This window comes from Blastocystis hominis (assembly GCF_000151665.1).
Source record: "Blastocystis hominis, Singapore isolate B (sub-type 7) whole genome shotgun sequence assembly, scaffold_2".
Classification (NCBI taxonomy): Eukaryota; class Bigyra; order Opalinata; family Blastocystidae; genus Blastocystis; species Blastocystis hominis.
The window spans coordinates 1,204,242-1,230,723 of record NW_013171827.1 but is presented as its reverse complement, the minus strand read 5'-3'; the positions used below and the strand labels follow the sequence as shown (position 1 = coordinate 1,230,723).

At 48.4% G+C, this 26,482-nt stretch overlaps 14 protein-coding genes; 8 read left to right on the top strand and 6 right to left on the bottom strand.

Moving 5' to 3' along the window:
- Positions 1-74: 74 nt before the first annotated feature.
- GSBLH_T00002798001 (uncharacterized protein) lies at positions 75-1,746 on the top strand (the record flags this gene model as incomplete). XM_013041311.1 has 5 exons in its annotated part: positions 75-413; positions 443-526; positions 556-1,028; positions 1,057-1,330; positions 1,361-1,746. The coding sequence occupies 5 exons, from the start codon at positions 75-77 to the stop codon at positions 1,589-1,591; spliced, it is 1,401 nt and encodes a 466-aa protein (XP_012896765.1). The 3' UTR covers positions 1,592-1,746.
- A 274-nt stretch (positions 1,747-2,020) lies between these two features.
- On the bottom strand, positions 2,021-2,982 carry GSBLH_T00002797001 (uncharacterized protein; the record flags this gene model as incomplete). The annotated part of the gene is made up of 5 exons (XM_013041310.1): positions 2,021-2,440; positions 2,474-2,716; positions 2,748-2,811; positions 2,844-2,927; positions 2,963-2,982. The coding sequence occupies 5 exons, from the start codon at positions 2,980-2,982 to the stop codon at positions 2,021-2,023; spliced, it is 831 nt and encodes a 276-aa protein (XP_012896764.1).
- Positions 2,983-5,257: 2,275 nt separating this feature from the next.
- On the top strand, positions 5,258-10,501 carry GSBLH_T00002796001 (uncharacterized protein; the record flags this gene model as incomplete). Its single annotated transcript, XM_013041309.1, has 1 exon — positions 5,258-10,501. The coding sequence occupies one exon, from the start codon at positions 5,258-5,260 to the stop codon at positions 10,499-10,501; it is 5,244 nt and encodes a 1,747-aa protein (XP_012896763.1).
- Positions 10,502-10,623: 122 nt separating this feature from the next.
- GSBLH_T00002795001 (uncharacterized protein) lies at positions 10,624-11,781 on the bottom strand. XM_013041308.1 has 5 exons: positions 11,552-11,781; positions 11,395-11,523; positions 11,245-11,364; positions 10,987-11,214; positions 10,624-10,953 (listed from the first exon to the last, which is right to left on the bottom strand). Exons 1-5 carry the CDS (start codon positions 11,678-11,680, stop codon positions 10,669-10,671), a joined length of 891 nt encoding a protein of 296 aa, XP_012896762.1. The 5' UTR covers positions 11,681-11,781; the 3' UTR covers positions 10,624-10,668.
- Positions 11,782-12,799: 1,018 nt separating this feature from the next.
- On the top strand, positions 12,800-13,306 carry GSBLH_T00007083001 (uncharacterized protein; the record flags this gene model as incomplete). The annotated part of the gene is given in 6 exon segments (XM_013041307.1): positions 12,800-12,860; positions 12,892-12,943; positions 12,974-13,013; positions 13,047-13,082; positions 13,113-13,275; positions 13,290-13,306. 6 exon segments carry the CDS (start codon positions 12,800-12,802, stop codon positions 13,304-13,306), a joined length of 369 nt encoding a protein of 122 aa, XP_012896761.1.
- A 197-nt stretch (positions 13,307-13,503) lies between these two features.
- On the top strand, positions 13,504-14,227 carry GSBLH_T00006500001 (uncharacterized protein; the record flags this gene model as incomplete). Its single annotated transcript, XM_013041306.1, has 5 exons — positions 13,504-13,566; positions 13,593-13,655; positions 13,692-13,986; positions 14,020-14,074; positions 14,149-14,227. The coding sequence occupies 5 exons, from the start codon at positions 13,504-13,506 to the stop codon at positions 14,225-14,227; spliced, it is 555 nt and encodes a 184-aa protein (XP_012896760.1).
- A 145-nt stretch (positions 14,228-14,372) lies between these two features.
- Positions 14,373-15,379, bottom strand: GSBLH_T00002794001 (uncharacterized protein). XM_013041305.1 has 7 exons: positions 15,212-15,379; positions 15,109-15,180; positions 15,001-15,075; positions 14,925-14,969; positions 14,619-14,895; positions 14,512-14,586; positions 14,373-14,478 (listed from the first exon to the last, which is right to left on the bottom strand). The coding sequence occupies exons 2-5, from the start codon at positions 15,118-15,120 to the stop codon at positions 14,635-14,637; spliced, it is 393 nt and encodes a 130-aa protein (XP_012896759.1). The 5' UTR covers positions 15,121-15,180; positions 15,212-15,379; the 3' UTR covers positions 14,373-14,478; positions 14,512-14,586; positions 14,619-14,634.
- A 195-nt stretch (positions 15,380-15,574) lies between these two features.
- On the top strand, positions 15,575-16,435 carry GSBLH_T00002793001 (uncharacterized protein). XM_013041304.1 has 3 exons: positions 15,575-15,641; positions 15,671-16,266; positions 16,297-16,435. The coding sequence occupies exons 2-3, from the start codon at positions 15,874-15,876 to the stop codon at positions 16,375-16,377; spliced, it is 474 nt and encodes a 157-aa protein (XP_012896758.1). The 5' UTR covers positions 15,575-15,641; positions 15,671-15,873; the 3' UTR covers positions 16,378-16,435.
- A 201-nt stretch (positions 16,436-16,636) lies between these two features.
- On the top strand, positions 16,637-17,473 carry GSBLH_T00006499001 (uncharacterized protein; the record flags this gene model as incomplete). The annotated part of the gene is made up of 6 exons (XM_013041303.1): positions 16,637-16,641; positions 16,671-16,792; positions 16,822-16,952; positions 16,979-17,030; positions 17,062-17,177; positions 17,219-17,473. 6 exons carry the CDS (start codon positions 16,637-16,639, stop codon positions 17,471-17,473), a joined length of 681 nt encoding a protein of 226 aa, XP_012896757.1.
- A 24-nt stretch (positions 17,474-17,497) lies between these two features.
- On the bottom strand, positions 17,498-18,304 carry GSBLH_T00006498001 (uncharacterized protein; the record flags this gene model as incomplete). The annotated part of the gene is made up of 5 exons (XM_013041302.1): positions 17,498-17,624; positions 17,658-17,866; positions 17,899-18,145; positions 18,177-18,239; positions 18,270-18,304. The coding sequence occupies 5 exons, from the start codon at positions 18,302-18,304 to the stop codon at positions 17,498-17,500; spliced, it is 681 nt and encodes a 226-aa protein (XP_012896756.1).
- Positions 18,305-19,811: 1,507 nt separating this feature from the next.
- On the top strand, positions 19,812-20,464 carry GSBLH_T00002792001 (uncharacterized protein; the record flags this gene model as incomplete). XM_013041301.1 has 2 exons in its annotated part: positions 19,812-20,211; positions 20,242-20,464. 2 exons carry the CDS (start codon positions 19,812-19,814, stop codon positions 20,454-20,456), a joined length of 615 nt encoding a protein of 204 aa, XP_012896755.1. The 3' UTR covers positions 20,457-20,464.
- A 1,981-nt stretch (positions 20,465-22,445) lies between these two features.
- On the top strand, positions 22,446-23,365 carry GSBLH_T00006497001 (uncharacterized protein; the record flags this gene model as incomplete). The annotated part of the gene is made up of 5 exons (XM_013041300.1): positions 22,446-22,611; positions 22,644-22,881; positions 22,912-23,050; positions 23,081-23,111; positions 23,187-23,365. 5 exons carry the CDS (start codon positions 22,446-22,448, stop codon positions 23,363-23,365), a joined length of 753 nt encoding a protein of 250 aa, XP_012896754.1.
- Positions 23,366-24,007: 642 nt separating this feature from the next.
- On the bottom strand, positions 24,008-24,612 carry GSBLH_T00002791001 (uncharacterized protein). XM_013041299.1 has 3 exons: positions 24,486-24,612; positions 24,299-24,455; positions 24,008-24,265 (listed from the first exon to the last, which is right to left on the bottom strand). The coding sequence occupies exons 1-3, from the start codon at positions 24,506-24,508 to the stop codon at positions 24,059-24,061; spliced, it is 387 nt and encodes a 128-aa protein (XP_012896753.1). The 5' UTR covers positions 24,509-24,612; the 3' UTR covers positions 24,008-24,058.
- Positions 24,613-24,770: 158 nt separating this feature from the next.
- On the bottom strand, positions 24,771-25,659 carry GSBLH_T00002790001 (uncharacterized protein; the record flags this gene model as incomplete). XM_013041298.1 has 6 exons in its annotated part: positions 25,584-25,659; positions 25,411-25,552; positions 25,325-25,380; positions 25,233-25,294; positions 24,932-25,200; positions 24,771-24,898 (listed from the first exon to the last, which is right to left on the bottom strand). Exons 1-6 carry the CDS (start codon positions 25,587-25,589, stop codon positions 24,771-24,773), a joined length of 663 nt encoding a protein of 220 aa, XP_012896752.1. The 5' UTR covers positions 25,590-25,659.
- Positions 25,660-26,482: the final 823 nt, after the last annotated feature.

Here is a 26,482-nt window from a genome sequence, read left to right as displayed (position 1 = left end):
CTTTCCAAAACCCTAAGTTTGTGGTATTTCACTCTAGTCGTATCCACTGAGCGAGTAGATAACAAAATCGCAAGATGGCTAAGCGATCAGCAAGAGGAAGGCAACAGCTCCGTTCTGCAAAATCTACCAAAACAAGCGAGGGAAGTCGCAAAAACGATGATATTGACTGGAATATTTCGAGTGGAGACGAGAGCGAAGAGGAAGATCTGGTTTTGAACTCGGTATCAGACCATTCCGAGAAGGAGGAGGAAGAGGAAGTGAAGGAAACTATCGAGGAGAAGAAACTCCGTTTGGCAAAGGAATATCTCAACAAAGTGCGTCTAGAGGAGGAGGAAGCTTCTGGAAGCGATGTAACAGACGATGAAGGAGTGGAAGAGCGAATTGAGAAGCGTCTCCAACGAGAAGCCGAGGAAGTAGGGCTTTTAGCAGTAATTCAGTGCAGGCGCGAGGCCTCATCTTTAAAGAAGTAGCAAACCAACTAATCGACGCCGATCTGCCGGAAGGTCGTTTCTGCAAAGGCCATCTCGTACGCATTCCTCGTCTCTCCGACTCTAGATGCCGGTCACCTGCACCGACATCTCCGGCGACGAAAAGTACATCGTAAGCGGCGGCAAGGACTGCAAGGCGTGCCTCTGGGACGTGGAAACGGGGAAAGTGACCACAATCTTCGAGGGCAAACGCGAGCGCAAAGACAGCCCCAAACGCCGCCAATTCAACTGCCACCGCGGCGAAATCCTCGCCGTGCAGATCAGCTACGACGGCCACTACGTGGTCACCGCGGGGAGAGAGGGGCTGATCCGCATCTGGGACAGCCGCGTCGGGACGTCGGTGGGCGCCGAGCCGGCCAGCAGCGCGGCGGCCGCGGCCCGCTCGATCGTGCACTGCACGGACTGCAAGGAGGTGCTGCGCGGACACCGCGGGCTGGTGAGCTCGCTGCTGCTGCAGCGCGATAACGTGCTGTACTCCGGCGGACTGGACAACACGCTCAAGCTCTGGAACATCGTCGATACCACCTACATCGACACGCTGTGGGGAAACGGGGAAACTCTAACGTAGGTACGGACACGAGACCCTCATCACCGGCATCAGTGGCATGCGAAACGCCCCCTCATCGCGGGGAAACACGCGGATTTTGAGCTGCTCGACGGACAATTCCGTGCGGCTGTGGAAGATCGAGGCGTCCACGCAGATGGTTTTCCGCGGGAGACGCGTCGATCAGAGCATGGAGTGCTGCGCGATGATTGGGCCGCAGAACTTTGCCGCGGGAGATCTCAACGGATCGCTGAATCTCTTCTCCATTGCCAAAAAAAAGCCCGTTTTTTCGGTTCATGTCGCGGTTTTTTGGGGGGTTGATGGGTAGCAGGCGCACGGGATTGATTCGGTGCGTCCAATCAGCGGAGAGAACGCGGCGGGGCGTTGGATCGTGAGCTGCGCGGCGCTGGGAGGAACGAATCTGCTGGCGAGCGGAAGCTACGATGATTGCATTCGGCTGTGGGATGCGAACGTGTCGAACCGCGAGAAGGACGGGGAATTGCTGAAGGAAGTGCGGGCGATTCCGATTGTAGGCGATTTTTTGATCGGGTTTTGGTAGAAGGGGTTTGTGAACTCGCTGTCGTTCGCGCCGTCGGGGAGGTTTGTGGTGGCCGGAATCGGGCAGGAACATCGAATGGGACGCTGGTGGAGATTGAAGGGAGTGAAGAACGGGATTTTCATCCAGAATTTGAATCTTGATCTGTCTGTTTGAAATGATTGTTGAAACACATAAGTAATATAAATATATATATATATATATATATATATATATATATATATATATCTGGAAGGGAGAATGCTCGTGACAGAGGGATTAAGTAGCAAATAGGGAAGGATGCGATTTGTCTTTGTAGAAATGATTTTTAAATATAGAAAAACACATCGAGAAGGGTAGAATGCTTTTTCAGAGGAGATGGTTTTCTGAAGCTGAGTTCTTGCTTTTTTAGGAAAGAAATAAAAACAATAATTCTAATTCTGATTACTATTATTACAAACAAACAAACAAATCGAGAAGGGTAGCATGTTCTTCCCAGAAAGGCTTATCACGAATCACATCGCAATGCAACACGACCGTTTCGTACGCTCCGTCACTTAACGATTCAATCTCCTCCTTCGAAAATGGGCAGGAAATCGTAGCCGGCTTCGTTTCCATGCGTTCCAGAATTCGCTCCTTTGTCTCTCGAATCACGATGCTGCCCTTCTTAAATACCTCAGGCTCGTTGTTGTAGTTGATTCCGAACCGAGAGAACAGGATTTCGTTCTTTTCGGAACTCAGCGTGCCATTGAGAATCTTCTCTGCAGATGTGGTTGTTTCGTTTCCTCGCTGAACCAACGCCCAGAAGCAGGTGTTGTAGAGATTGTTGATGTGCGTGTCTGCTTGTCTCCAAGAAATGTAATCGCGGATGTTCTGCAATCAGTAAGAAAAAAAGAAAAAAAGCACTTGAAGAGAAGGGTAGATGACGATACGACCATCGAAGCTAGGAGGATATTGCAGTGGGGTTTTCATGAACTGTGGCCAATAGAAGACGTACATTGATGTAAACTGGGAAACAATGGTGGTGAGAATCTTGGTTTTCCGTCGGTTGAAAAGTGTGGTTTTCCTTTTGAAAACGAACGAATATTCGTCGCTTTCTCCAATTGCAAGAACACAATCTCCGTAGGACTTCACAATCTCGGTTGCCACCTACACTTGACCAGAACGCGTTTAAACACACTTTATTCATGAGAGAGAGAGCACCAAGATCATTCGGCTTATCAAAATTGTGAGTATCGGAAAATCTAGGAAATGAAGAAGTAGAGCCAATTCCTACCTGTGAAATCCTTTTCCATCGATTCTCACAACAAAATATGTATTTAATAAAATGGTTTCTTCTTGTTCAAAGTGTCTTACGTATCTACAAGGGAGAATCGATAAAAAATAGCTTCTTACTGATATTTAGTATTTGCCATAGTAAAAAAAGACCTTCAAACTGTAAAACCAATGATTGTGTGAAAAGTACAAAGATACCTGATGAAAGAGTGACACAAGAGGCATGAATACTATTTGAAATACATAAACGTTTGATAGTATGGATTAGAATGTGTGTGAGGCAGAAATGGTATGGCAATTTTAACAAATCACTTTTGTTTTAACTTATAGCTTTAAATATGATTGAAATTGCAGTTGTCCCTGATACATTCAAGCCATTGGACAAAGGTAACACATCTATTCCTATGCAATGTATACTAACCGTTTGTGATTTGTTTTTATCACTTTACTACGTCATTTTCATCACTCGAATTTGGAATAGATACACCGTATTCTTAACTACCTCCTTCATATCCTCTGTCCATCATCTACCAACTTAATATGCGATAATAATAATAGTTACTATTTTTATTATTATTATTATCATCTAGAGTCGTTTGGATACTCGTTCTGAATTCTTCTGCTCTTGTTTCTGCATCTTTTAAGCATCCTACGTACTCCAAATTCATAACATTTCACTTATCTTCATTCCACCCTCCCTTTCCAGGAATAATCTCTCCAAAAACCTAAAAATGCAAGGCTTCATTATCTTCAACATCTCTCACCATACATGTGTATATTTATGTTATTTTCGTAGTAAAGATGAATCTTGCAATGTGAAACGTGGAGAATCGGTATATTCCTTCCACAGGCAATAATAAGCAACAATTCAATGAACAGAGTGAAGTATACCAGCATAAGAGGTTATATGGTATTGGTATAAATACATGATCTTTCAACCTGGTGTCCTATCTATGAATACAACTATAGATATTGCTCACAATTATTACTATACCCATAATTGACATTGAAGAAAGAAAACTCCTATTGTCAGGGTCAAAGAGCTGAAAAATGGTATGTTAACGTTTTTAGTATTACTTTGATCCAACTATTCTGAATTATGAATTTTTCTCGTTGTGATTGTTGTTGCACCGTATAGCTGCTTTGCAAGATTTCTGTCAAGTTTTATTTTTGATTTTTTATCCGCACTTTAATGAAAGTAATATCCATTCTATTATTGCTGCTTGCATGTAACAAACCCATGGGAATGGTCATATGTAGTTTCGTTTGCCATTGAATGCGAGACCGGAATGGTCCCGATCTACATCAATCGCATATATAAGTCAAATGCGTTTGAGGAAACCTTCCAGATTTGGGAGGGAGAGCCCAAAACGGGTACTCTGATGTATGAGAAAAATGGCCTCGACTTGGCAAGTACTCAACAAAATTATGAGGTTTGTTTGAATAAGGCTCTTCATACTTTGGTTCTTTTGGATGCGTATGTAACGTGATCTGCATTTGATGTGTAGTGGCGAAAACTATTGGACTCGTGACTCCTACATGACCATCTCGCAGGAAGGTGGTATCATGATTGGCCGTTACACCCTTGATAAGTATTCACGCCGCGAGTTCAAGTTCCAGCCCCATTCGGTTATGGAGAAGGGTTCATCCTGGAAGTACTCTAGCACATATGCTGAGAATTGGAACACGCAAGACTTTGATGATGCTGGTTGGTCCTCGGGTTCCTACTTCCCTGTCGCCAACACGGACGTTATCACTCGCTACTACCGCAAGACCGTTTCATTCGGTGATTTGGCAGGCTTTGCTTCCTTCGAGCTGGCTGTGAACACAAACTACGGTATCGCCATGTACGTGAATGGACAAGAAATCTATCGCCACAACCTGCCTGCTGACGCTTCGGCCACCACTCCCGTGGAAGCAGAGGAGGAGGAGGCGTACTATCATCGTGCTTTTGCGAATCGCCACTTGCTCGACGGATCGGCTGTGCTGGCTGTGGAGATTCATTTCCCTGCTGATCACGCGCCCATCGTAGATCCGTTCAACGCGTTCGTGAATCTGGTGTACGGCAACTCGCACCGTACCTTCGATGGATCGGTGTCGGGAGATCATCTGGACGACTGGTGGGACGAACTGGGTGAGAATATTTGGGACAATCAGCTGTGCAACAAGTGGTTCGTTGAGGGATTCCCAGCGCAGAATATCTACACGTTCAACAGCAATCGCGCGGAGTACGTGAACTACTACACTATCACCACCGGTAACCAGGATGTGGAGCGTCGCCCCACGCAGTGGAAGCTGGAGGGAAGCAATGACGGAGAGAACTGGGATTTGCTGGACGCGCAGCTCGGCTATTCGTGGGATGGCTACGGCAGCACTGAGCATTTCCCCATTCCCCAGGTGACCAAGGGATACAGAATGTTCAAGTGGACGCTGCAGGCTTCTTCCATGTATGAGGCCGAGACTTCGGATGTCTCGCTCTACGCTGTGGATCTGGAGATCGCTCCCAAGGAGATCTCCTACGGCAAGAACTTCGTGTTCTACCCTGGACAGGCCGTGAGTATTAATCCTGTCGCCAAGGGATTCTCCAGCTGGAGCATTAACCCCGCTCTCCCTAACGGCATGTCGATCAATCCCAACTCCGGTCTCATTTCGGGAACCGTGCCTTCGGGTGTGGAGGTGGCTCAGAAGACTTACACCGTGTCGGCTACGCTGGCGGGTGTGGAGGAGCCTGTGACCGGCGAGCTCTCCATCAACTTCCATACCTGCTTGGGCAATGGATATCGTCGTGTGAAGATCGATGCGATCAAGGGAAATCGCCGTGCTCGCCAGAGTTACGATATCGTGTCCAACGGAGAAGTCGTGGAGTCAGTGATCTTGAACGATATTTATGGAATGTACTCTGAGAGTGATACGTCGTCGACCTCCCAGACCGACTATTTCTGTCTGCCTGAAGGAAGCTATGAGATGGTCTTCCACACGGAGAATGGATTTGAGAAATGGGTGGACGGATCGTCCATCACGCTGAACACCTACACGCACACTGCGGCGAGCTTCTTCATTGGAGTGTATTCTGGAATGAGAAACGGCGATCGCATCACGTTCTCGAACAAGTTCTTGATGAGCGGAGAGATGGACAAGTGGACCTATCTGGCTGACGGAACGGTGCCTGAGGGATGGAACACTGTGGAGTTCGGCGATTCGTGGACAACTCTGACCGAAGGCAACACGGTGTCGCAGTCTGTGTGGCTGTTCCGCTCGACTGTGGAGATGGACACCATCCAGGGCTACAACAGCTACGAGCTGAACATGAACTGCCGTGCGGGTGTGGTTGTGTATCTGAACGGTGTTGAAGTGTACCGTGTGGGCGTGGAAGGAGAGGTGACTTCTGGAAGCACCTCCACGATCAATAGCAACAGCTTGAATCCTCATGTGCTCGTCGGATTGGTGGGTGCCAACTACCTGAAGGAGGGAAGCAATGTGTTCGCTATTGCTGTTGTGAACAGAGATGCCACGGAGCGAGCCATTGACTTCACTGCCACTCTGAATCTGCGTGCGGCGACTGCCGATCTCGCCCATGGAACTCAGATCACTTCCTCTGCCTCTGGAGGTACTGCTGGAAACGCTTTCAACGGAAACATCGCGAACAAGTGGAGCGCGGAGTTAAAGGGTTCCTTCCTCCAGTTCCAGTGGACGGATTCGCAGTATCGTCGCCAGCAAGTGAACAAGTTCTGCCTGGTGTCCGCTGCCAACGCTCCGGGTAACGAGCCTTCTGCGTTCACTGTGTCCACTCTGAACGGAGAGAACTGGACCCCTGTGGGAACCTACACGGGTGTGTACTGGACCAAGCGTACTCAGCGCCAGTGCTTCTACCTCTCCAACCCTGTGGCCATCCAGGGCATGAAGCTCGAGTTCACCGCTGTGGCTGCGCCCGAGAGCACCACCGTGGAGCTGGCTCTGTTCGATTTCCTGGAGGAGAACACGGACAAGGTTCTTCCCGATCTTTCCTTCTCTCCTGCTGCCATCAGTGGAATTGTCAACGTCCCGATCGAGCCCATTGCTCCTGCCAATCCCTACTACGAGGAGTTCTCTGCGAGCCCCGCTCTGCCCGCTGGTCTGGAATTCGGAAGCAACGGAGCGATCTACGGAACTCCCACCGAGACCGCTTCGGGTGTGTACACGATCACCGGTATCTCGATCAACGGCGAGGCCTTCAACACCACTGTGGCCATTAACATTAAGCAGTGCATGGTAGACGAGTCCCTTGTGTATGTCCACATCACCGACACTGGCTCGCGTGGTTATTACATGGGATACGAATTGGTGGATCCTGTTTCGGGCACTGTGGTGGGTAGCCGCAGCGAGTTCGACAACAACGCTTTGTACATGTATCATCCCTATTGCCTGGGTCTGCGCAACTATCAGATCACTATGAAGGATTACTCGCGTGTGGCTTGGCCGGGTAGCCTTGAGATTCTGACGGCCTCCAAGAAGGTTTTGGCCTCGTTCACTGTGGGTGGAAGCGTGACTCCCAAGACGGAATCGTTCTTCCCTCTTCCTGGATACAGTGATGATTTGGATTGGCGCTATCTGATGGACAACACCGATCCTGTTTCCAACTGGTACACGAGTTCGTTCGATGGCGAGTGGCATACCAGCAAACTCGCCGATATGCCTGCTCCTCAGTACACTGCTGCTTACTACTGCACCACGTTCAATCTGTACTCGGCTATGCCCTATGCCACCATGGATGTGACTGTGTACACGCGTGGAGGTTTCATTCTGTACATCGATGACGAGGAGAACGCTCGCTACAACCTGCCTCAGGGAGCCACGAACCATCTGACGCAGCCTGTGACCGAGGCGGAGGCCGCTTCGGGCATTCGCATCTCGATCGATATGAGCCACATCTCCAACCAGAACAACGTGCTGTGCGTGGAAACCCACACGACCAGCGTCCCTGAAGAGAACGAGTTCAACGTGGAAGTGGAATTCGTGTACACTTCGACCGATCTGGTGGTGGATGGAACGATGACTGCTTCGGATATGGGTTACGATGACGGAACGTGGCACGAGACCAACGCCAACGTTTTCGATAAGAGCATTACTAACAAGTTCAACGTCATGAACCAGGATGCGATGATCGGAACGTACCACGTGTGGGTTGCCTGGACCTACAACAACAACCGCCGTGTGATCATCAACTACCTTCGCTTCTATGCTGGAAGTGAGGCTCCTCGTCGTCCCAAGAATCTGGATCTGTACGGATCGAACGATAATGGTGCGACCTGGCAATTGTTGATGGCGCAGCAGCCTACTTGGGAGTCTGCTGGAGGCTACGGCTACAACCGAGAGTACACGTTCACGAACACGGTGGCTTACAACATGTACAAGCTGGAGGCCTACAAGTCCAATCTGCAGGGTATCGAAATGGCCGAGGTCTACTTCGGAAACACCAAGGCTGCTGAGATTTGCGCCTCGCAGGACAACTATTCGAGCGCGTACGTGGGCAGCAAGGCGTTCATTTCCTGCCCCACTGGATACACTGGCTTCATCTATCGTAACTGCGTGTCGACGCCGACGGGCAACCAGCTGGAGGAGGAAGAGGACAACCAGTGCACGCTGCTGCCTCCCATCGCTGTGGTCTACGGCATTAACAACCAAGTGACCATCATCTACCAGAAGGAACAGTCCTTCGAGCCCACGGTCAGCGGATCGGTCGAGTCCTACAGCGTGGCTCCCGAGCTGCCTGCCGATCTGACGCTCGATCCCACCACTGGAGTGATTTCCGGAGCTTTGCAGAGCACGCAGACTGGAAACAAGTACACCATCACGGCGACCAACTCGGCTGGATCGCTGCAGACCGAGATTTCTCTCACCTCGATCGTTGTGAACTGCGAGGCCACGGCTGAGTATCTGGCCACGAACCACGGCGAGTACTCGGTGGCTGTGTGTCCTGCGTTCTATGTGGGTTACGCGATGGCTCGCTGCATGGGAGGCGAGTTCGAGGAGCCCAGTCTGGAGCACTGCACGCCGCGTCTGAGCGGTTTCTTCACCTACGGAGTGAACTCGATCGTGATTAAGACTGGAGAGGCGCTGACCCCGATCTCTCTGCTGACGGACGGAGCGTTCCCTTCGATCTCGTGCAACAAGGATCTGCCGGAGGGTCTGGTGCTGGGTGCGGACGGAACCATCTCGGGTACGCCCACTGTGGCTTCGCCTGCTGCCGAGTACGAGATTACCGGAACCAACAGCGCAGAATCCAAGTCGGTGACGATCAGCATCACGGTGGAAGATAATGGCTGCGAGGCTCTGGACGAGTTCCCTGCTGCGATGAACGGAGCGACCTCGGAGGCTGCTGTGTGTCCTGAAGGTTATTCGGGCATGGCGACGCGTGAGTGTGTCAATGGCGTGTTCCAGCCCATCAACTACGAGGGATGCACGCTGCTGGCTCCTTCCAGCTTCTCCTATTCGCCCGCTTCGATGAGCCGCGACTCGCTGGAAGCGATCCGCATCGAGCCCTCTGTGTCGAACAAGGTGGACGTGTTCTCGTGTCCCTCGCTCCCCAGTGGTCTGCAGCTGCTGGACAACGGAGTGATCGCCGGATCGATCAAGGAGGCAGACACCTACACCTTCACTGTGACTGCGAGCAACGACGCGGGCTCCGCCCAGGCGACCGTGACCATCACGGTCACGCCGATTGGCTGCTCGGGAGTGGAGGGAATCTCGCTGGCTGACGGAGAGCGCTACGAAGAGCCCTGCCCCGAGAACTACCACGGTGTGGCGTATCGTACTTGCAGTAATGGCGAACTGTCGATTCTGAAGATGGACGAGTGCGTGCTGGACTTGCCGACCAATCTGGATTACAAGGAGAAGGAGATCGTGGTTACCACCAACGAGTTCTATGAGGGATTGAGCGCTATGTACAACGGAATGGTGGAGTCGTTTACGATTTCGCCGGAATTGCCCGAGGGAATGGGCATTGTCTCGGATTCGGGTGCTTTCTATGGAACCTCGGCGACGGCTTTGGATCGCACGGAGTTCGTGGTGACTGCGAGCAACTCTGCTGGCAGCGCCTACGTGACGATCTTCCTCACTGTGGAGGTGCCTCACTGCCCCGCGATGGCCGATTTCCCGCGAACCGCCGCGAGCGAGAGCTATTCGTACGATTGCACGCAGATCTCTGGCTACAAGGGAGTGAGCGAGCGAACGTGCGTGTTGAACGAGGACAAGGCTTCAGCTACATGGTCGATTCCGACTTCGTATTGTATTGAGGATAAGCAGGGCACAAACTTCTTGATCGGAATCGTTCTGATCATCATCGGTGTGGTTCTGCTGGTTCTCGGCATTCTCTTCATGGTCAAGAGAGACAGAAAGTATTTGCCTAAGAAGCCTGTTTCCAAAACGGCTCCTCCTTCACCGATTCCGATGGCTCCTGCTCCATATAGTCCTGCTCCTGTGTCAGTTCCTGATTCATCTCCAGTTCAAAATGCATTTCCTATTATAGTTACGTCTTTATCTCCGGCTCCGGCTCCGGCTCCGGTTCCGGCTTCTATTCCTGCCTCATCCCCAGTTCCAGTGCCAATTCCAGTTCCAACTCCAACTTCCACTTCTTTCCAAGCTCCTAAATCGGTGCCAATTCCTCCTACTGTTACATTCTAATTGTGTATACTGCAAAACGATTGTTTGTTTCCCTAATCAATGACTTGTCCCCACGTCACCCATTCCTTCTCTTCCGCTGCCTCTCCATTCCTCTCTCCATCCGTGATTTCAACAAACACCTCACATAAAATATAAAGGACATCAAGTATCCGCCACCGCGGCGTGTTTCACGCTTTCCTCAGTCGCTGAGGTTTCGGTGGCTTCGCAGGAAGCGGCTTCATCTCCGCGCTCCGCACCGGCTTCGGCGGCAATTCTGGCGGCTTCCCCCGCGATCCATTCTCTCGCGCCCCCGCGGAATTCGGTCGCGACGCAGGCCTCGCCGGCAAAATCGGCCGAGGCGAAGGCGATTTCACGGGGGAAGAATGGCGATAGAAGATGGGAACCTCGCTGGACTCCCTTGAAGAAGACGCGCTGTCATAGGTGATTCGCAGACCCTCCGGCTTGGCCGGCTTCTAGAAATGAATGAAAGGAAGGCGAGAAGGGACTTTGGGAGGAAGCACAACGTCGCTTTTGGCGATCTGCGGCGTGTCTTCTTTCCGTTTCTGCACCACTCGCATGTCGATAACGTAACACATATAGAAGTCGCGGCAGTCATCGAGGAATGACAGTAATTCCTTCGGAGCCTCTGCCAAGCTATGCAAAATAATCATCGTTTTTTCGCCCTGTCTCATTAGCTTAAGTTTATGGTCGATTAATTCCGTGATCACGGAGTTCTACGCGTCAATCGCAAGACCTATTTGTACGTCTTGCTCGCCCACGACGTGATATAAAGGATGTTCATTGGTGTTAAAGAACTGATACATATAGCCTCGGATCGAATACCACAAATACAAATGAACGCGCAGAACCACGGTGTCGCCATCCTTTGGGTCACTCCGATCGATTGGGCATACCACAGGCGACCGGCCGTTCTGATCGCTCATCCGCAGCGTCTGCATCGTGATGTGATTGATGCGCAAATCGTCGCTGCACTGAACCGAAGGGAGGCTGAACGGAACGATTCGGCGCAATTGGGAGTAATTCTGCGTTCAACTCTCGCTCGAAACGTACTTTATCTTTGAAACTGTCCATCCAGATGATCTCGCAGTAACGTAGACTGCACCAGCCGCGCTTTTGATTGCCCTCAAGAAGAAGGTAGTCGTCTTCGATGTCCACGAGAGTGTATTCCTCGCCACACATCACAGAAATGAGATTCTTCGCGTTGCCTTCGTCTTCGGATTCACTTTCCGAGACGAGGTTCGTTGTGTGACAGAATACACGCCAATGAGGGCATGGAGAGATGCAAGACTGGGAATGAGTGAGAGAAGGCCAGCACAGCCTACTTTGGGGATAAACTTGAGCCATTTTAGAATTACAGGGGTAACCATTTGGTGAATAGCGAAATACTACAAACTGATTTCGTTCATTTAAAAATACGGCAAAATAATCATGAATCATACACTTAAAATAGTCATTTGGTGCGTCTTGGGGTGGGAGATTGGGGATTCGCAAGTGAGGATAATGAAACTTGATATCCTCATTGAGAGCTATGAAATCCTCGTATACAACTTCGATGACGTATTCTCCATCTCCTGAAATGATATGTGCTAGAATACTACCATTCATGCAACTCAACAAACATACCATCGCTTGTCTTTCATAACCTCAGACGTTTCAGACACAAACTGAATGATGTCGAGATTTGAAATTCCTTTTTTTCCTATGAATTCCTCAAACTCAGGTTCCGGGGGCAATTCTTCCACATAATTATACGGAAAGGTACCTATTCTTCCTGTAGCTGATTCTCCCTCCCACCACAGATTTCCAGGAAGCTTATTTATGATCGTCACCACTTCACCCTCTTCCATTGGTAAATCAGTAGATACAGCCCCATCGAATCGGTACAATGCTTTAGCTCGTTGCATAAAACGAATAAGGATGAGACTATTTTTTTCGAATTATTCCTCATACTTGTGGAATACCCAATTTCGGAATACGAGTGTGAGGAGTTTGGGATTTCCAACAATTCCGCCAATTTCTAGCAAATCCGAAAATGAATAGGAAGCCAGAAGAAGAGTTTCATTTGTACACTCTCAGAAATAATATAACGCTCTAGAAAGGGAACATTTTCAAACGATTTGCTCCAAGAGGGAGAACGCGCTGTGAAAAGTCAAAATCAGAAAGAGACGCGCGCACACATTCGCTACGAATCCAAATGTGATGACTATTTGACGCGTGCTTCCTTTAATGAACAGGTTTTGATTGATTTGAGTTGCTGAACTCTAGTTTAATACATTTTATGAAATTAGGTTAAAAGAAATGAAACCCTTGCTGATTGACGCTTGCAAACGCAAATGGGGGGATACAATTCCGATCGTCGGTATGTGCAGATTGGGTTGATTAAGAATTAGAAGAAATTCGAAATGTGAAGTGTCAAGAAGACTGTATTATTATCGGCACAATGTATTGTTTATTAGTTCTGTGTCTCTCTAGATACAAAGATTTGTCTCTCTTCAAAAGCATTCTCAATGAGGTTTTTTCTATTTGAGTGTCTATTGATTTATAGAAAGTGTCCAGCGCGTTTAATCCACAGCTGATAGGCGTACCAGTCATCTTTTCTATTTTGACATAGACCCAATTCCTCCCAAAGAATAGTCTCCACGGTCCGCTCTCCCAGGAGGGCGATCCCATCATTTTAGAAGATTCGACAACGCGAATCATGATCAAAGACTTCAAAGATCCCATCGTTACCGGAGTGGTCATGGCGATTCGAGGCGAAGTTCGCGTTTCTCTTCGTATTCTCTCCTAGATGGACTCGAATGGTGATTTTTTCTGCAAAGGCACATGCTATGCGCATTCCGAACCCCTTCCATCAACATCATCAACATCTTCTTCTTCTTCTTCTTCTTCCTCAAAATCGCCACTCGTTCTGTTCGTCTCCGGGCTGCTTCTCAGCTCCTCTCTCTCGCTCCCAGCGCAGCTTCTCATCGAATTCCTCAGCGGTCAGCTCGGTTTTTTGGAAGATGTCAAGGCCAGTTCCCGCATTTCACGCGCTTTTTTCCTCGGAAACAGCGCCAAACTGCCGCGTGAGCCCTTCCAGCGCATTATCCAGAACGCCAAAGAGATCGAGGCCTCTTTCTGCGGCGTTTCTCTGCTCGATGAGCTTCTTTCCGAGGTAGAATTTCCCTGATCGTGCGTCTGACCATCGCAGGCGCTTCCCTTCGTTTCCATTTCGCTCATTCCGGGGCCAACCGACGCGGTTTCCTCGCTCGTTCCGCAGCAGCCGCTGCACCCCTCGCTGCTCCCGCGCTCTGCGCGCTTCTCCTCGCTGGAACGCGCCACAAACCCGTTCCACGCGCTGATTCAAAACCGCGACGTGCTGGGAACCGCGGGGCAAAACATTCAGGACATTCTGAGACAGATCGCCCCGCCTTTGTCGGTGCTGGACGTCATGGCGTTGACCCTGCAATGGGGCGTTCTGTTCCCCACGACGCCGAACACGTGCCGTATTTTATTATGGAGAAAGGAGTGATGAGCAGCGGGATTTCCGCTCACGACGCACGATCCGTTCATTGTGCGAACCGTCCCGGACGTGTACGTCGTGGGAAATCAGTCCGCGTTGCAGGTGGAGAAGCGAACCATCGCGGGGAAGGACGTGCTGCTCGTAGCGCTGCCGTCGTTCGCGAGCTCGGGAACGGCGGTGGTTGTGGATTTGGAGACGCTGAGCAGCTCCGTGATGGAGTTTAACACGGAGTCGATCGATGGAGAGGAAGAGAAGGCGAAGCAGGCGAGGAAGGGAGAGGAGGAGGAGGAGGAACAAGAGGAAGAGTTTGTGATCGAAGAGAACATTGAGAATGATGAGGAATGGAGTGTTTGTTGGAGGAAACAAGACATAAGGAGGGAGAGTGGAGCGACATGAGCGCGTTGGCTTCACGCAACTGCTGGCTAAGCGAATAGTACATGTTTTCGGTGAGCGAGAACTCGCAAGAAGTCAAAATCTGGAGAAAAAAACGAAAAGAGAAGGTAGGTACCGATTGCTTCCCGTTCTCGAGGTGAGTGAAACCGTTGTCGGAGGCCATCGATATTACGATGTTGTTGCAGATATACTTCTCATCAAGTCAAACATCCAATCTCTCACACGACCATCATTATCGCTAATCATCGCCTCCACATGCCAATCGAACGACAGATCTGTTGACATCTGCCTGTTCAAACCTACGAAAAGACAATACCAGAAGCCTATCTTCCGAAAGGACTTTCACCAAGTCGATCTTATGCTCGGAATAGGGACGGAAAATGGCTAACTGGTACGTATAAGGCAGTCCCAGCATCTGAAGATCACTCGCAAGCATCACTTCCGTTATGTTGTTCCTGACTGCATTTATTAGAATGAGGCGTAATGAACCCAAAATCGCCTATACTATCAATGCTCTCCTTGTAATACCTTCACTTCACCAATTTGGTCTTTTGTAGCAATATAATCGCGGATCTATTGTTACACTGGGTTGTACAATACAAACATAGGAGAATTTGAGAGTCCCCGTGAGAATGGAGTCGATTACTGCTTCCGTAAAGCGCTTAATACACTTTTCAGACTATTTATGAGAATTCACCGTAAATAAACACACATAGCGAGACATGAAAATCACGTTCACTGGAAGCCATTCCGGTGGTTCTTCGTTTCCAAATGCCTTAAGCTTCTGAAAGTGATAAGAAAAACCAAAGAAAAACCATGACGAGGTAATGTTTAAAAAGTACGGTGGTAAAGTTGTTCTGGCATGAAGAAGATAACTTTAGGCTATTTCGTTTTTGGGAACCAGCCCTTCGATTGTTGAACCAGACTGGTGGTTGTGATTGAGAAAGTGACAGTAGCAATTTATATTCCTACTTCGCCGATTCCCGAAAACAAAGTCGAAGAATTAAAGTGGTAAAACGAGATTTGAGTTGGAGTACATAGGGCTTCGTGTGTTCTATAAATCTATGGTGTTCATTTGTGCAAATGTGACATATATCCAGTAGTGCAAAGGACGGGAATTGTGCGCAACGACACACAATTTCTTCTATTCTTCATATTACTTATAAAAGAGAGTAAAGGTCGGAATTTATTCCTATTCTTTAAGTCATATGTTTAATTTGTCTGCTGTGCCTGAGATTGGACTTGGTAAGAGCCCATTTTTAAGTTCACATTAGGATCGAAAACAATATGCGATATATGTATGAGAAGACCTTCCTCTGAATACTATGATTGTGGGTATCACAAAATGTGCGACATTTGTCGCCAACGTTTTTCTTCTACAGGTGGTTGTCCCCTATGTGGAAAGTGTAACCAACGGTGTATTGAGAAAGTGATAGCCCACATTTGTATTTACGTTTAGTCCGTTGGAAGGAGCTGCATGGTGCCAAACACATACATCCCGGAGCACATTCCCGTTGCTCTGGAGGCTCCGTGCCCTGTAGAAGAGGAGCAGCAGTTTACAACGAGTTCTAGTGATAGTTCTCTCTTTAGTTCGCTCTCCTCGAATGATGCGATCCTCAGCGAAAGCGACGAAAACGAGATGTTCGCATTCGAGGACGGACCTTGTGGCGACCCGTTCGCCTGCCTTGATGCAGCTTACGAGGCGAAGCAACCTTCTTATTCTGAAACAGGCGGACTTATGCGCTGCGGATTTTCCCTTTATTCATCGTCTGCCCCTTCTTATGATGATTTCTGCAATCAATATTCTGATGGTCTCTGCTCGATGCAGGAGGAGTCCAACCAATGCCCGCTAGACGGCGGAGCGAAAAGAGTAAGAAAACAGAATGCAAATAATGCGCAGCGAACCTTGCAGAAGACGAAGCGAATGTCAACCGGAGATTTACAAAGAATTATTGACTTGTGTAAAGAGATTTCTCTGTAATCTATGTACATGTACCTTATGATTGATAACAACGTGCATTAAGTAATCCATTAACCACGACTTGTTTGTTGTGATCGAAACGGACCGAGTCCGCTTAATAATAATATTTGTAATAATATATTGTTTGGAGAGAAGCGGGGGCGTTCGGAGCATCAGTTCATCCTCTTGATATTGGCTGTTTGACAAACGAGACGAGACGAGGTGAGGGGAGGCGAAGCGAAGTGTGATATGTCGGGTAGATTTTTACTGCGTTGGTACGATGACGTAGCGTTTGTTGCGTGCATTCAGTCTAGAAACGAACAAGAATTCTCTCTGGTGCATTTCACTGACATCACTTCCAAAGTGGCGTCCCTCTCGCCTCCATACAAGTTGGATATGATATTGGAGATGTTTGACGAGATAACGAAGCTGTTCCGTATGATACCCGTCATTCGTAACATGCAGACTGTTTGGGTGCTGCAATGTCATTCGCCACATCCGATGTGACTCAGAAGTTAGCACATGTACGGAATCGAACACAGGAGATGCTGGATGCGGGGATCCTGAAGGGAGATCGCGCCGATGTGACACTCCAAGTACTGGCTTCGATTGTAGTAAACAGAAGGATGTAATGCTTGCCGAAAAGAAGATGAACTGGCACATGTCCGGCTCAGGTGAGATGAAGCAGAGAGAAGTTGAGTATAGATGGAATAGATAAAAAAGGAAAGGAATTCCAGAACGCGTCTCGCAGTATCATCCGACTGACCTGGTTTCTGGATTTTGTGTATGAGATGGTTGCCTACATGCGCGCGAATGAAACAGTATGCCTTCAACATGATTCGATTTGCGTGTTAACACATAGGAAACCCTCCCCACAGCAGTCAAATATGCATATAACAAGGTTCTCGCCGATCGACACAGCATGATGATTCGCAATGCGTTCAAGGTCGCCGTCATCATCTGCCCCTCCAAAGACACCTTCCTGACAAAAGTATCAGGAAATCTGACACAGGAACAAGTGAATGCGATGTGGGTGACTTGCGAGGAGAACATGAAAAAGATTTCGGATATGCTGTGGGCGTTCTATAAGAGCGAGGGAATGGAAAACCTTCCTTAAATTGTATTCGTGTTTGCAACAAACTCAGAAAAGCTCCTTTTCCGTTAAATGACTTGTCTTTGATACGGCCTCCAGCACCGTCACGTTCTTCTGGTTCCGAAGTGACATGTCACACCCAGCCTTCTTGAATTCATCCACCAAGTCTCGACATCTATTGAGAGAGAATACAGTATTCCACACCTACTTTTCGTCTTCGATGCAGTTCGGAATGATAAAGTGGAGGGGAGCATTCCCATCGTTTGTTAGCTTGTTCGGATCTGCGTGCAGATGGAGCAACACCTTCGCAGAATCAAAAGCGTTCAGAATGATGGCCAAATGAAGAGGCGTTTCTCCAGCATTGTTTGCAGCATTGATGTCGATAAATTGCATGACCAAATACTCGATGACCGTTTTCTACATTCTAACACGCGAATAAGCAACGCTACATTATTAGAAAACACTGACCAATGCAGAGCGTTCTCTCCCTGCTCGTTCACAGCATTCACATCAATTCCATTATCCACAAGTAACCGCATGAGTCTGTACTGGGATCCCTTTGCAGCCCAGTGTAATGCCGTGTTATTCCACTTGTCATGGGCATTGATGTCTTTCCCCTCAGAGATATAATTCTGCACTACATACATATCCCCATTATAAGCCGCTCGGAATAGCGGATTTGCAGGAGTGAAAACCCTATAAGGTCATAGAAATGCGATAGACATACACCATGAGGTAGAGAGCGGCGATTACAATTACAGCGAGCAATAATTTACAACATCCAAGGTATCTATGTGCGATTAGTGCGCAGACCGCCTACATTTGTTCACAAAGCGACTGTTTGTTCGTTTCCATGAGTTTCTAAAAAAATAAACCCAAATAGCAAGTTCAAATAGCAAATAATCGCATTTCCATATATAGCTATTGTCTTTTTTGAGATAATCTTCCTATAAATGGGACAGTCTACCTCTACTTTCTCTTCAAAAGGCGCGAACGATGGTGCCAACTCACGTTCTGGAAATGATGCGGAAGAGTTGTTTTACTCGCCACCACAGTCTCCTGTCGAAGAGGATGATAGTTCTGCGTTTGAAGATTGCGTTTGGGATTGCAAGTGGGATTTAAAGTTAGGAGGAGGAAGAGTTTTCTTATACCTCTGAATTGGGTGGAGAGATTGTTAAAACGGGGAAGGTTATTGCGGATGATACAGAGATAACAAAAGAAGATGACAGTGAGCCAAGTGTAATAAAGAAAGATAAAAAGAAGCGGAAGCGGAGAGTTCCTCCTGTTTTGTCTATAAATGAGGATGGTATCTTGAGCCGCATTGTTCCCATGTAGTCGTTGCCGCCACTTTTTCCACAGAAGTGCTGACACCCATAGAAGAGGAGGAGAAATCTGTAGCTTCGCCGACCGAGCAGAGTCCCTCGGTGCAGACGAAGGAGGAATTTCCTCTGATAGACGATAAATGTGCTATATCCATTTTAGAAAGCCTAATGAAGGGCGAATATGATGAAAACATATATGAGTTGTGGAACACAGTAAATGGTTCCCAGTTTAACGTAAGAGAGAGTGAGGTGTGTATTGCTGCGGATTGTCAAGGTTTAGTTTTCATTCTTTCTTCCCGCGGTTATCTTGAGCAAATTGATTTGCTTGTATTTCCAGCAAGGAGTGAGATTTTTGAAGGAGAAATTAGGTTTTAGGGAACGTCGTTTAACGATGTTGCAAAATATCACTCGCTTCTGCAGAACAATGTTTCCGAGTGGATCAATTGCAGTGGCTGCGACACTCAGAAAGACTTCAACCGGGTCTATTCCTCCTATTGCAAATATCTCTACACTTTAATCCAAGAAATCGTGTATTACCTCAAGTAGGCTCAAATTTCGCTCATTACCCCAGCATGATCGATCAAAACGAGCTGGCCAATCGTTATTTCTGGATTCTCGAGTACATCACCGTCGACCATCTCGATCCCGTGTCTACCGTCCAGAAGCAGCTTCGCAAGGGTTCCTACCGCAAGAAGCACGGCAGTCGCTACGACAGCCACAACGAGGACCTCGGGCTGTTCGCCATGCTCAGTCCCCCCGCCAGCGATCCCGAACCCGCGGTTTTTTACTCTCCCTCCATCGCCTCGCGCGGCGACGCTTCGTCTCCCGCGGAACCCTCCATCGACGCCGAGTCCTGGCGCTCGGGCGCGTCGCGAGCGCGCGTTTCCCCGACGAAACTCGGCCGCCACGGGAGTTTCCGCGGTTCGAGCCATGGCGGGAAATATTCTTCGCGGGGATTGCAGCGAAGCCAGAGCCTGCAGGTCCCCGCGAATATGTCAAGCGTGGTCAACGGGTCAAACGGGTCAAACGGGTCAAACGTGATGAATGGGTCAAATGGGTCAAATGGGTCAAACTTGATCAATGGGTCAAACGGGTCAAACGGGTCAAACGGGTCAAACGGGTCTGCCGGTGCGGAGCGTTCGTGCGTTTCCCCGCGGTTGGTGCGCGTGCGCGGTCCGAGGCGAAGCACGGAGCGGTGTCTGGAGCGGTGGGAGAGCGAGGGCGCGGGGGAGGGCTCGCTGGAGGAGGGCATCAAGGCGCTGGGCGGCGAGGGCACGGCGTGGGACCAGTTCCGAGTAAATCGAGAACGGTTCGGAGTGGAGTCCGGATTCAACGAAGCGCTGTACACGATGCCGATGAGCAGTCTGGAAATGAACGAGAAGGAGTGGAGAGAGGTGGTGAAGATCGCCGAGGAAATGGGGGAAACGGGGGAAACGGACGGTGCGAGAGAGAAGGAGGAGTGAAATGTAGATGCGGGGAGGAGAGACGCGGATCGAGGGGGCGACGGAGAGGACGCGATGCTGTATAGCGATGTGAGGCGCAGAAGGAAGAGGGAGGAAGGAGAGAGCGAGGAGAGTGATGAGAGGAAGAAGGAAGGAAAGGAAAGGGAAGAAGAAGAAGAAGAAGAAGAAACGGAGGAGGACGATTTTGTGGATAGTGCTATTCGAAAAAGAGCATCTATTTAGTGTATTTTCGTGTGTTTGTTATTATATGCAACAGGGAGATTAGAAGTGTAGAGCATTAAAATTAAAAGATTAAGCGTCTAACGATTCCAATTCTAGGTGAATGGCTTCCTATTCAGTGTCTATTCAGAATATAACCGGATTCCGCTCGAAATAGTTCGTATCTAGTGATTTTCCATTTCTGTTTGTTGGCGGGTAAAATCCGGAGGGAAAATCAAAATGATTATTTTCTCGCTATCTCTGTAGAAGAGGCCATCGTAAAGAATGCTACGTTCTAGTACACAGTGTATTATGGGGAATCATGGGAATAGATAAGGAAAATTCCACTTCTATGCTGGACTCACTCTCCAAGGCGCAAAGTGAAAAGCGAGATTACCCAGTTGCATTGTAACGGCTGTCATTTGTGATTACCCATAGTTCGGACCTAAATACATTCACCTCCAAAACCAGCGGATTTGCTGAGAAGCGAGCTTTCACATCGACCGACTACACATCCTCGACAAGCAGCACAACGAGCGTACCTTCCAATCGAGTTGCGTAGGGTTCGGTCAACATTCTAATCCCAGAGCGTTGTCTGAATCCACAAACTCGGCTCCCCAATCCAAGTCCTCCTCTCTCGTTCACAGAGTATTGCATTCTCTAGAGTTTTCATTGAAGCTCTCTTCCTCTCGTTCTTGCGGTTCCGTTTTATTCAAACTCAACCGCCAATTATCGTACTTTTTCATTCTCTATTTTCACCTAGTTCTAAAAAGCGTTCTGTCCCCGTCGGCAACACTCCAAAAGTATTGACTTTTTTCTCGCCTCCACCTCAGAAATCCCACTGTTTCGCCGTGGACAACAGCCTCAAAACCTCCGTGTCCCTCCTCTTCGATGCGGATCTCCCCGCCTCGACCTTCACCACCCTCCAAATGGCTCTTCGCCGCAGTCAAATCGGTCATTACGGGCTTTTCTTCGCCGCTTCCGAAACGCGGCGCGGTCAATTGACCGCCGCAGCGCTGCAGCAGTTCGTGGAAAGCGTTCTGGACGTCTATCACTCGCTGCGAAGCAGCGACAGCAGCGGTGTGCGCGACCCGCCCTACTTTTTTCTTCGCGGTCACAACTTTGCCGCGCTTTTTACCCGCGAAAAGAGCGGCGTAGGGATCAAATGGGGATGCGATCGTAGGCGAACGTGTGTTATGCCTCGCTCCCCGCGGTTATGATGCGTGAACTGCGTGGAGAGGACGTACGAATGATTCGAATGCGGGACGAAGACGAAGATGATTTGATTGAGTGGGTTTTGGCGGGAATTGCGAGCCGTAGAGAAGATCTGGCGACATGTCAAAGCTGGCAGTCGAACAGCCGAGCGGGAGTGAATCGGAGTGTGCATTCCAATGGCTGGATGGGAGGAAGTCGAAGCGAAAGCACGACGAACGAAGCGACGACGGGGAACGTGGGCGTGGTGGTGAAAGATGCGATGAGTCTGCATCGACTCGTTAATTACTTGGTGAATTATTCGATTCACTGTGAGGATTGATGGAATTTGCTGAGTGGTAGTGCCCGAAACGAAGATTATGACGCATGTGATTTCGTCGTTTCCTTTTATTCATTGCACGTGGTTCGTGTTGGAGCCAGTGTGTAAGCGGAACGTGCTGGTCAAAGGGGAGCGTTTTTCGAGGTAATGCTTCTTCTTTGTTTCGAAAGTAGCATGTCATTTAGCGGGATCATCACACGGAGCCAGCTGGTGAAGTTGTGCGATGTAGTTAACAGTGTTTTGCTGGTAAGGGAGAGAATGGTGGTTGATGGGTAGAAACTGAAAACAACCTCAAAGTATGAAGTGACGATGGCAACCGAACGATTCAGCCAAATCATGAATGTGAAGGATTCCATGTCGACAATAGAGGGAGAAGTTCTTCAGAGTGTTTCGTGCTCGTTGGAAGACAATGAAGACTGTGTAACATATGTAAATACCACAAAGCCAGTCCTTTTATGACTTGTTTGTTTTACAAAAAAAGAATGTCAATCCAGTTCAAAGCCTATAACGAGAAGGAGTACTCGTCTGTGAACATCCCTGGATCTCACATTTCGTGTCTGAAGCTGAAAGAACTTCTGATCAACAAGTTGAGAATCGGGATGAAATCGGACTTTCGGTTTACTCTGCTCGATGAGGAAGGGAAAAAGGGTGTGTTTTGCATGGTGGTTGTAACTCGATAGAGTATCCCGACAACTACCTGATCATGAAGAACTCCTGCGTGCTTTACAAGATCGAGTCCTTGACAGACAGGAATCAGGATGGAGTTCTGGCCACAATCAACAATGCAAAGAGACATTATCGTCCGGAGTCAACGTCCGCGCCTGTTTCTGTATCTGCGGCAGCCTACCCGTCGAATGTAATTCCTTCCACGGCAGTACCGTTATCTGGAAGTAGTTCCTTGATTGGTTCTGCTGCAGTGTTTGTTTGTTTTTGTTGAATAATTGTCAGTCCGACGGAGGTGCACGATCCGGATGTGATCCCGCCTCCAAATTACCTTTGCCCACGATGTTTGGTTAGCGGCCATTACGAGGAGTATTGCCCCACTCGCTTTGATTCGAGTTGGCCGGAAAAGATGCGAGAGTGGAATGTAGTACTCGGAAGAGCGGTTGAGCAATAGTTCAAAATTAGTCGTGGGAACCCAATAGAACGTTTGAAAAAGATAGAAGATCCGAATACAATAGCTCTTTTAATAAGTTGACGCGGTCCTTTCGTGTTAGTCTTAGAACAGGGAAATTTAGTGGTTCGTCATCCAGAAGGAAATCACCATCTGTGTCTGGTAAAGCGGGAGGCTCCAACTGGAGTCGAGAAGGAGCAATCAAAGAAGGTAGGAGTACAAGCGGCCATGGTTATTTTTGTTTTGTTGTTTTGGCACGGAAACGTGTGTTTGATGTTCGCAAACTAAACACCTCTAGATCACACCTCCAGAGATTTTTTATTGTTATGGAAAAGAGCACTTCATCACAGATGCCGTCATTTTGCCTTGCTGCTGCCAGGTCATAGGCTGTCGTGAGCATATTACAAACATTGTAGTCGACAATGGGAAATGTCCTGTGTGCCAACAGGAGGTGACGATCAAAAATATTAAGGAGTTCCCGATTTTGAACCGATCGATCGAGAAGTTCCTTCAGGAAATGAGAACATCTTCCAAGGTGAGCAATGCCGCTTCTGCTCATGATGACCGTCGCTATTCGGTGTCTCCACGTCGCTCGCATCGCTACCATCATCATGGATCCCGCGAGTCTCGCGATCGACGACGAAGTCGAAGTCGAAGTCGAAGTCGTTCGTATCGTCGTTAAAGCGTCCAGCATATATGGGAATAAACTAAGGAATCTGTAAATAAATTAAGGATTGTTTGTGGAAACACGCATTATTTGAACTATTCACACTTTGAGAATTGGTGGTGAACTTGTACACTCGGAAGATGACTAGTGGAAGTACTCAGAAGATGACCAGTGAGAACACTCAGAAGATCACTTCCCTTCCCTTGCTGGCAAGCCCTCTCCATTCACCCCCTACACCTCGATTTGTTTCCGAACAAACACAGTCCCAAAACAAGGAACGTTGCTTCCTATAATACGGTTGGGGTCCGGTAAGATCACTTCAGTCTCTTCAAAACCACCTGGGAATTCCCATTGATCACGACATTTTCGCGCTTAAAGAAGACGGGATGATACTTTTCAGGTAGCTGCATCACCGTCCAGTCCTTGCAAATGCGTCTCATGTCCCGATTGCCCTGAATGCGCGCATACACCACTTCGCACGTTTTCTTGCTGGAGGTCTGCGGCCATTTCTTCATATGCATCTACGCCTCACCGCGCCGCTGCACGCCGCCTACGCATTCATAAAGCTTCACGAGGCTTGCGAGGTCCGAAACGGACACATAGCCAAAGCCGAGGTTGCAGTTGGTGTCAAAATCGACAGGCATGTAGACAAATACGTAGCTCGCCGGAATAATACTCTCAAGAATGTGGATCAAAAATTCCTGAGTAAAACTAGCCCTCAGACCGCCCTTCTGCGCCCACCTGTTCGGAATGTTCTTCAACATAACGGTGCGACGTGTGTCCTGGCCTGCCTTCACTTTTTCAATATCAATTCGATATTTCTTCGCTCTTCGCTCCGCAGCGTCACTCTCCGCCGCAGTAGGTTTCTACCAGTATGAGCTTGCTGGCCGCAGACCCTACCTTGGTATTTGGAATAATCGTAGGAGTAGAATTCTTCGGCTGACCCTTCTCCTTCAAACAAGGCATAGCAGAGGAGAGAGAGGGGTCGCGGAATCCCGATCTACGCGTCAGCCCACCGCATCGCAGCTACGCTGGAAGGTCGGGAGAAACAGTATCAGAACTTAAAAAATCTGAATGGCTATCCGAGGAATAGACTCGAGAGCTCCGGTCCATAGAGGAACTGGGTCTGGACGCGCTCTTTACATCCAGACAGTCTAAGCAGTCAGCACGCAGAGAGAGCGGGATACCGGCTCGAGAACGAGGCACCGTCGAACTATTTAATCGATTCGACGGAAGCTCGCAGTCGCTCGAACAACGCAAATCGCATGAGAAAGGGAACGGGTCAAGATAGGAGCTAGTCTTTTCGCGGCATCCGCTGGCCGAAAAGGGACGGACAAAGGAGGGATCACAGTAGAGAGGACTTCGACGATGAATCGACGAGTCTACGTAGCTGGAGTAATTCGCTGATGGTAAAAAGCCCGAAGGATAATAGTCTGAAGAAGGGGCCTGAGGAGGACTAGTCGTCACGCCACTACTCGAGAACCCTACCCAACACGGTACTCATCGTACCACAGAGCCTCATCGGGCTCCTCAGCATATTCATAAGGCAACTAGCCATGACCTCCCTTGCAAAGACCTACATAACTTCTTGCGCCAAACATAGAACGGCTCGGAACAGGCTCCATATAAGAAAGTCCTACACGTGAACGATCTACTCAGCGAGTACTGCCCATGCTGCATGGTCTCCTAGGGTAGGACATATTGTTTCCAAAACTGGGTAAATCGTATGGACTGTAAGAATAGTCGTACTGAGGCTCTGCTTGTCTCTTTAACAAATACTCCTCAGAAGTGGGCAAAACGCGAACGGACTAACGGTCACCAAGGCAAACAGTATAAAACTTCCATAGTTCAGAAGTGGCACTAACAAAACAAAGCAAAAATGTACAACACAAAAAAGTGAGACACAAGTCTTGACTGTGCAAGAATATGACAGAAAAAGGCCCAAGACGAAACGGAGCTTCCGACCAATCAGCTTCAAATTAAAATACCGTCCCAGACAGAATTCTGGAATTCACAAAATAGGGACTTTCCATGAATTACAAACTTTGTTTTCTGAATTACCAAGTTTAATATCCTTTATTTCTATAGACTCGAAGCCCAACGCTTTGCACTGATTGCAATTATTTAGAATACCACAGTACTTCATCTGTTCAAAGCTTTCCACAGTTTCAACAGTGAATACAACGAAAAAAATGTATGTACAGTGATCGCCTTGATCATCAACAACCACTATTCTACAAAAAAGTAGAAATAATAGCCCTTATCTTACCGTTCTATGGTGAGTCATGAATTCTGATACAGAACTGCGTGAGCGTTTGACTGAGGGCTCTTCTTCCGATTCGATCAGTCTGCCTCCGCAGACTAAGTAAACAGTCATTAATGTGTTCCTGATATATAAGATACTTGCAACATTCACCAGAAACTATGTCTATTCAGCTTCCTGCTGTTCACGATTCTTATTTATCCCCTCTAGATGAAATAGCGCCTAGCAGCTATATTGTATATGATAATTTTTATAACAATCCGTCTGGATCAGTCTATTGTAAGTTGTCTTCGGAACAGAGAGGCACAAGTTCGCCAGACGATTTTCGCTATGAACTGCTACCTAATCATTCAGATTCCACTTGTGACTTGACCTCCGATAATGTCTCAGATCCTCTCGATAATGGAGCCCCTTTTAAGAGCTCTACGACTCTGGTAAGTCTATTACACGATATACATCCGGTTTGCTCATTTTT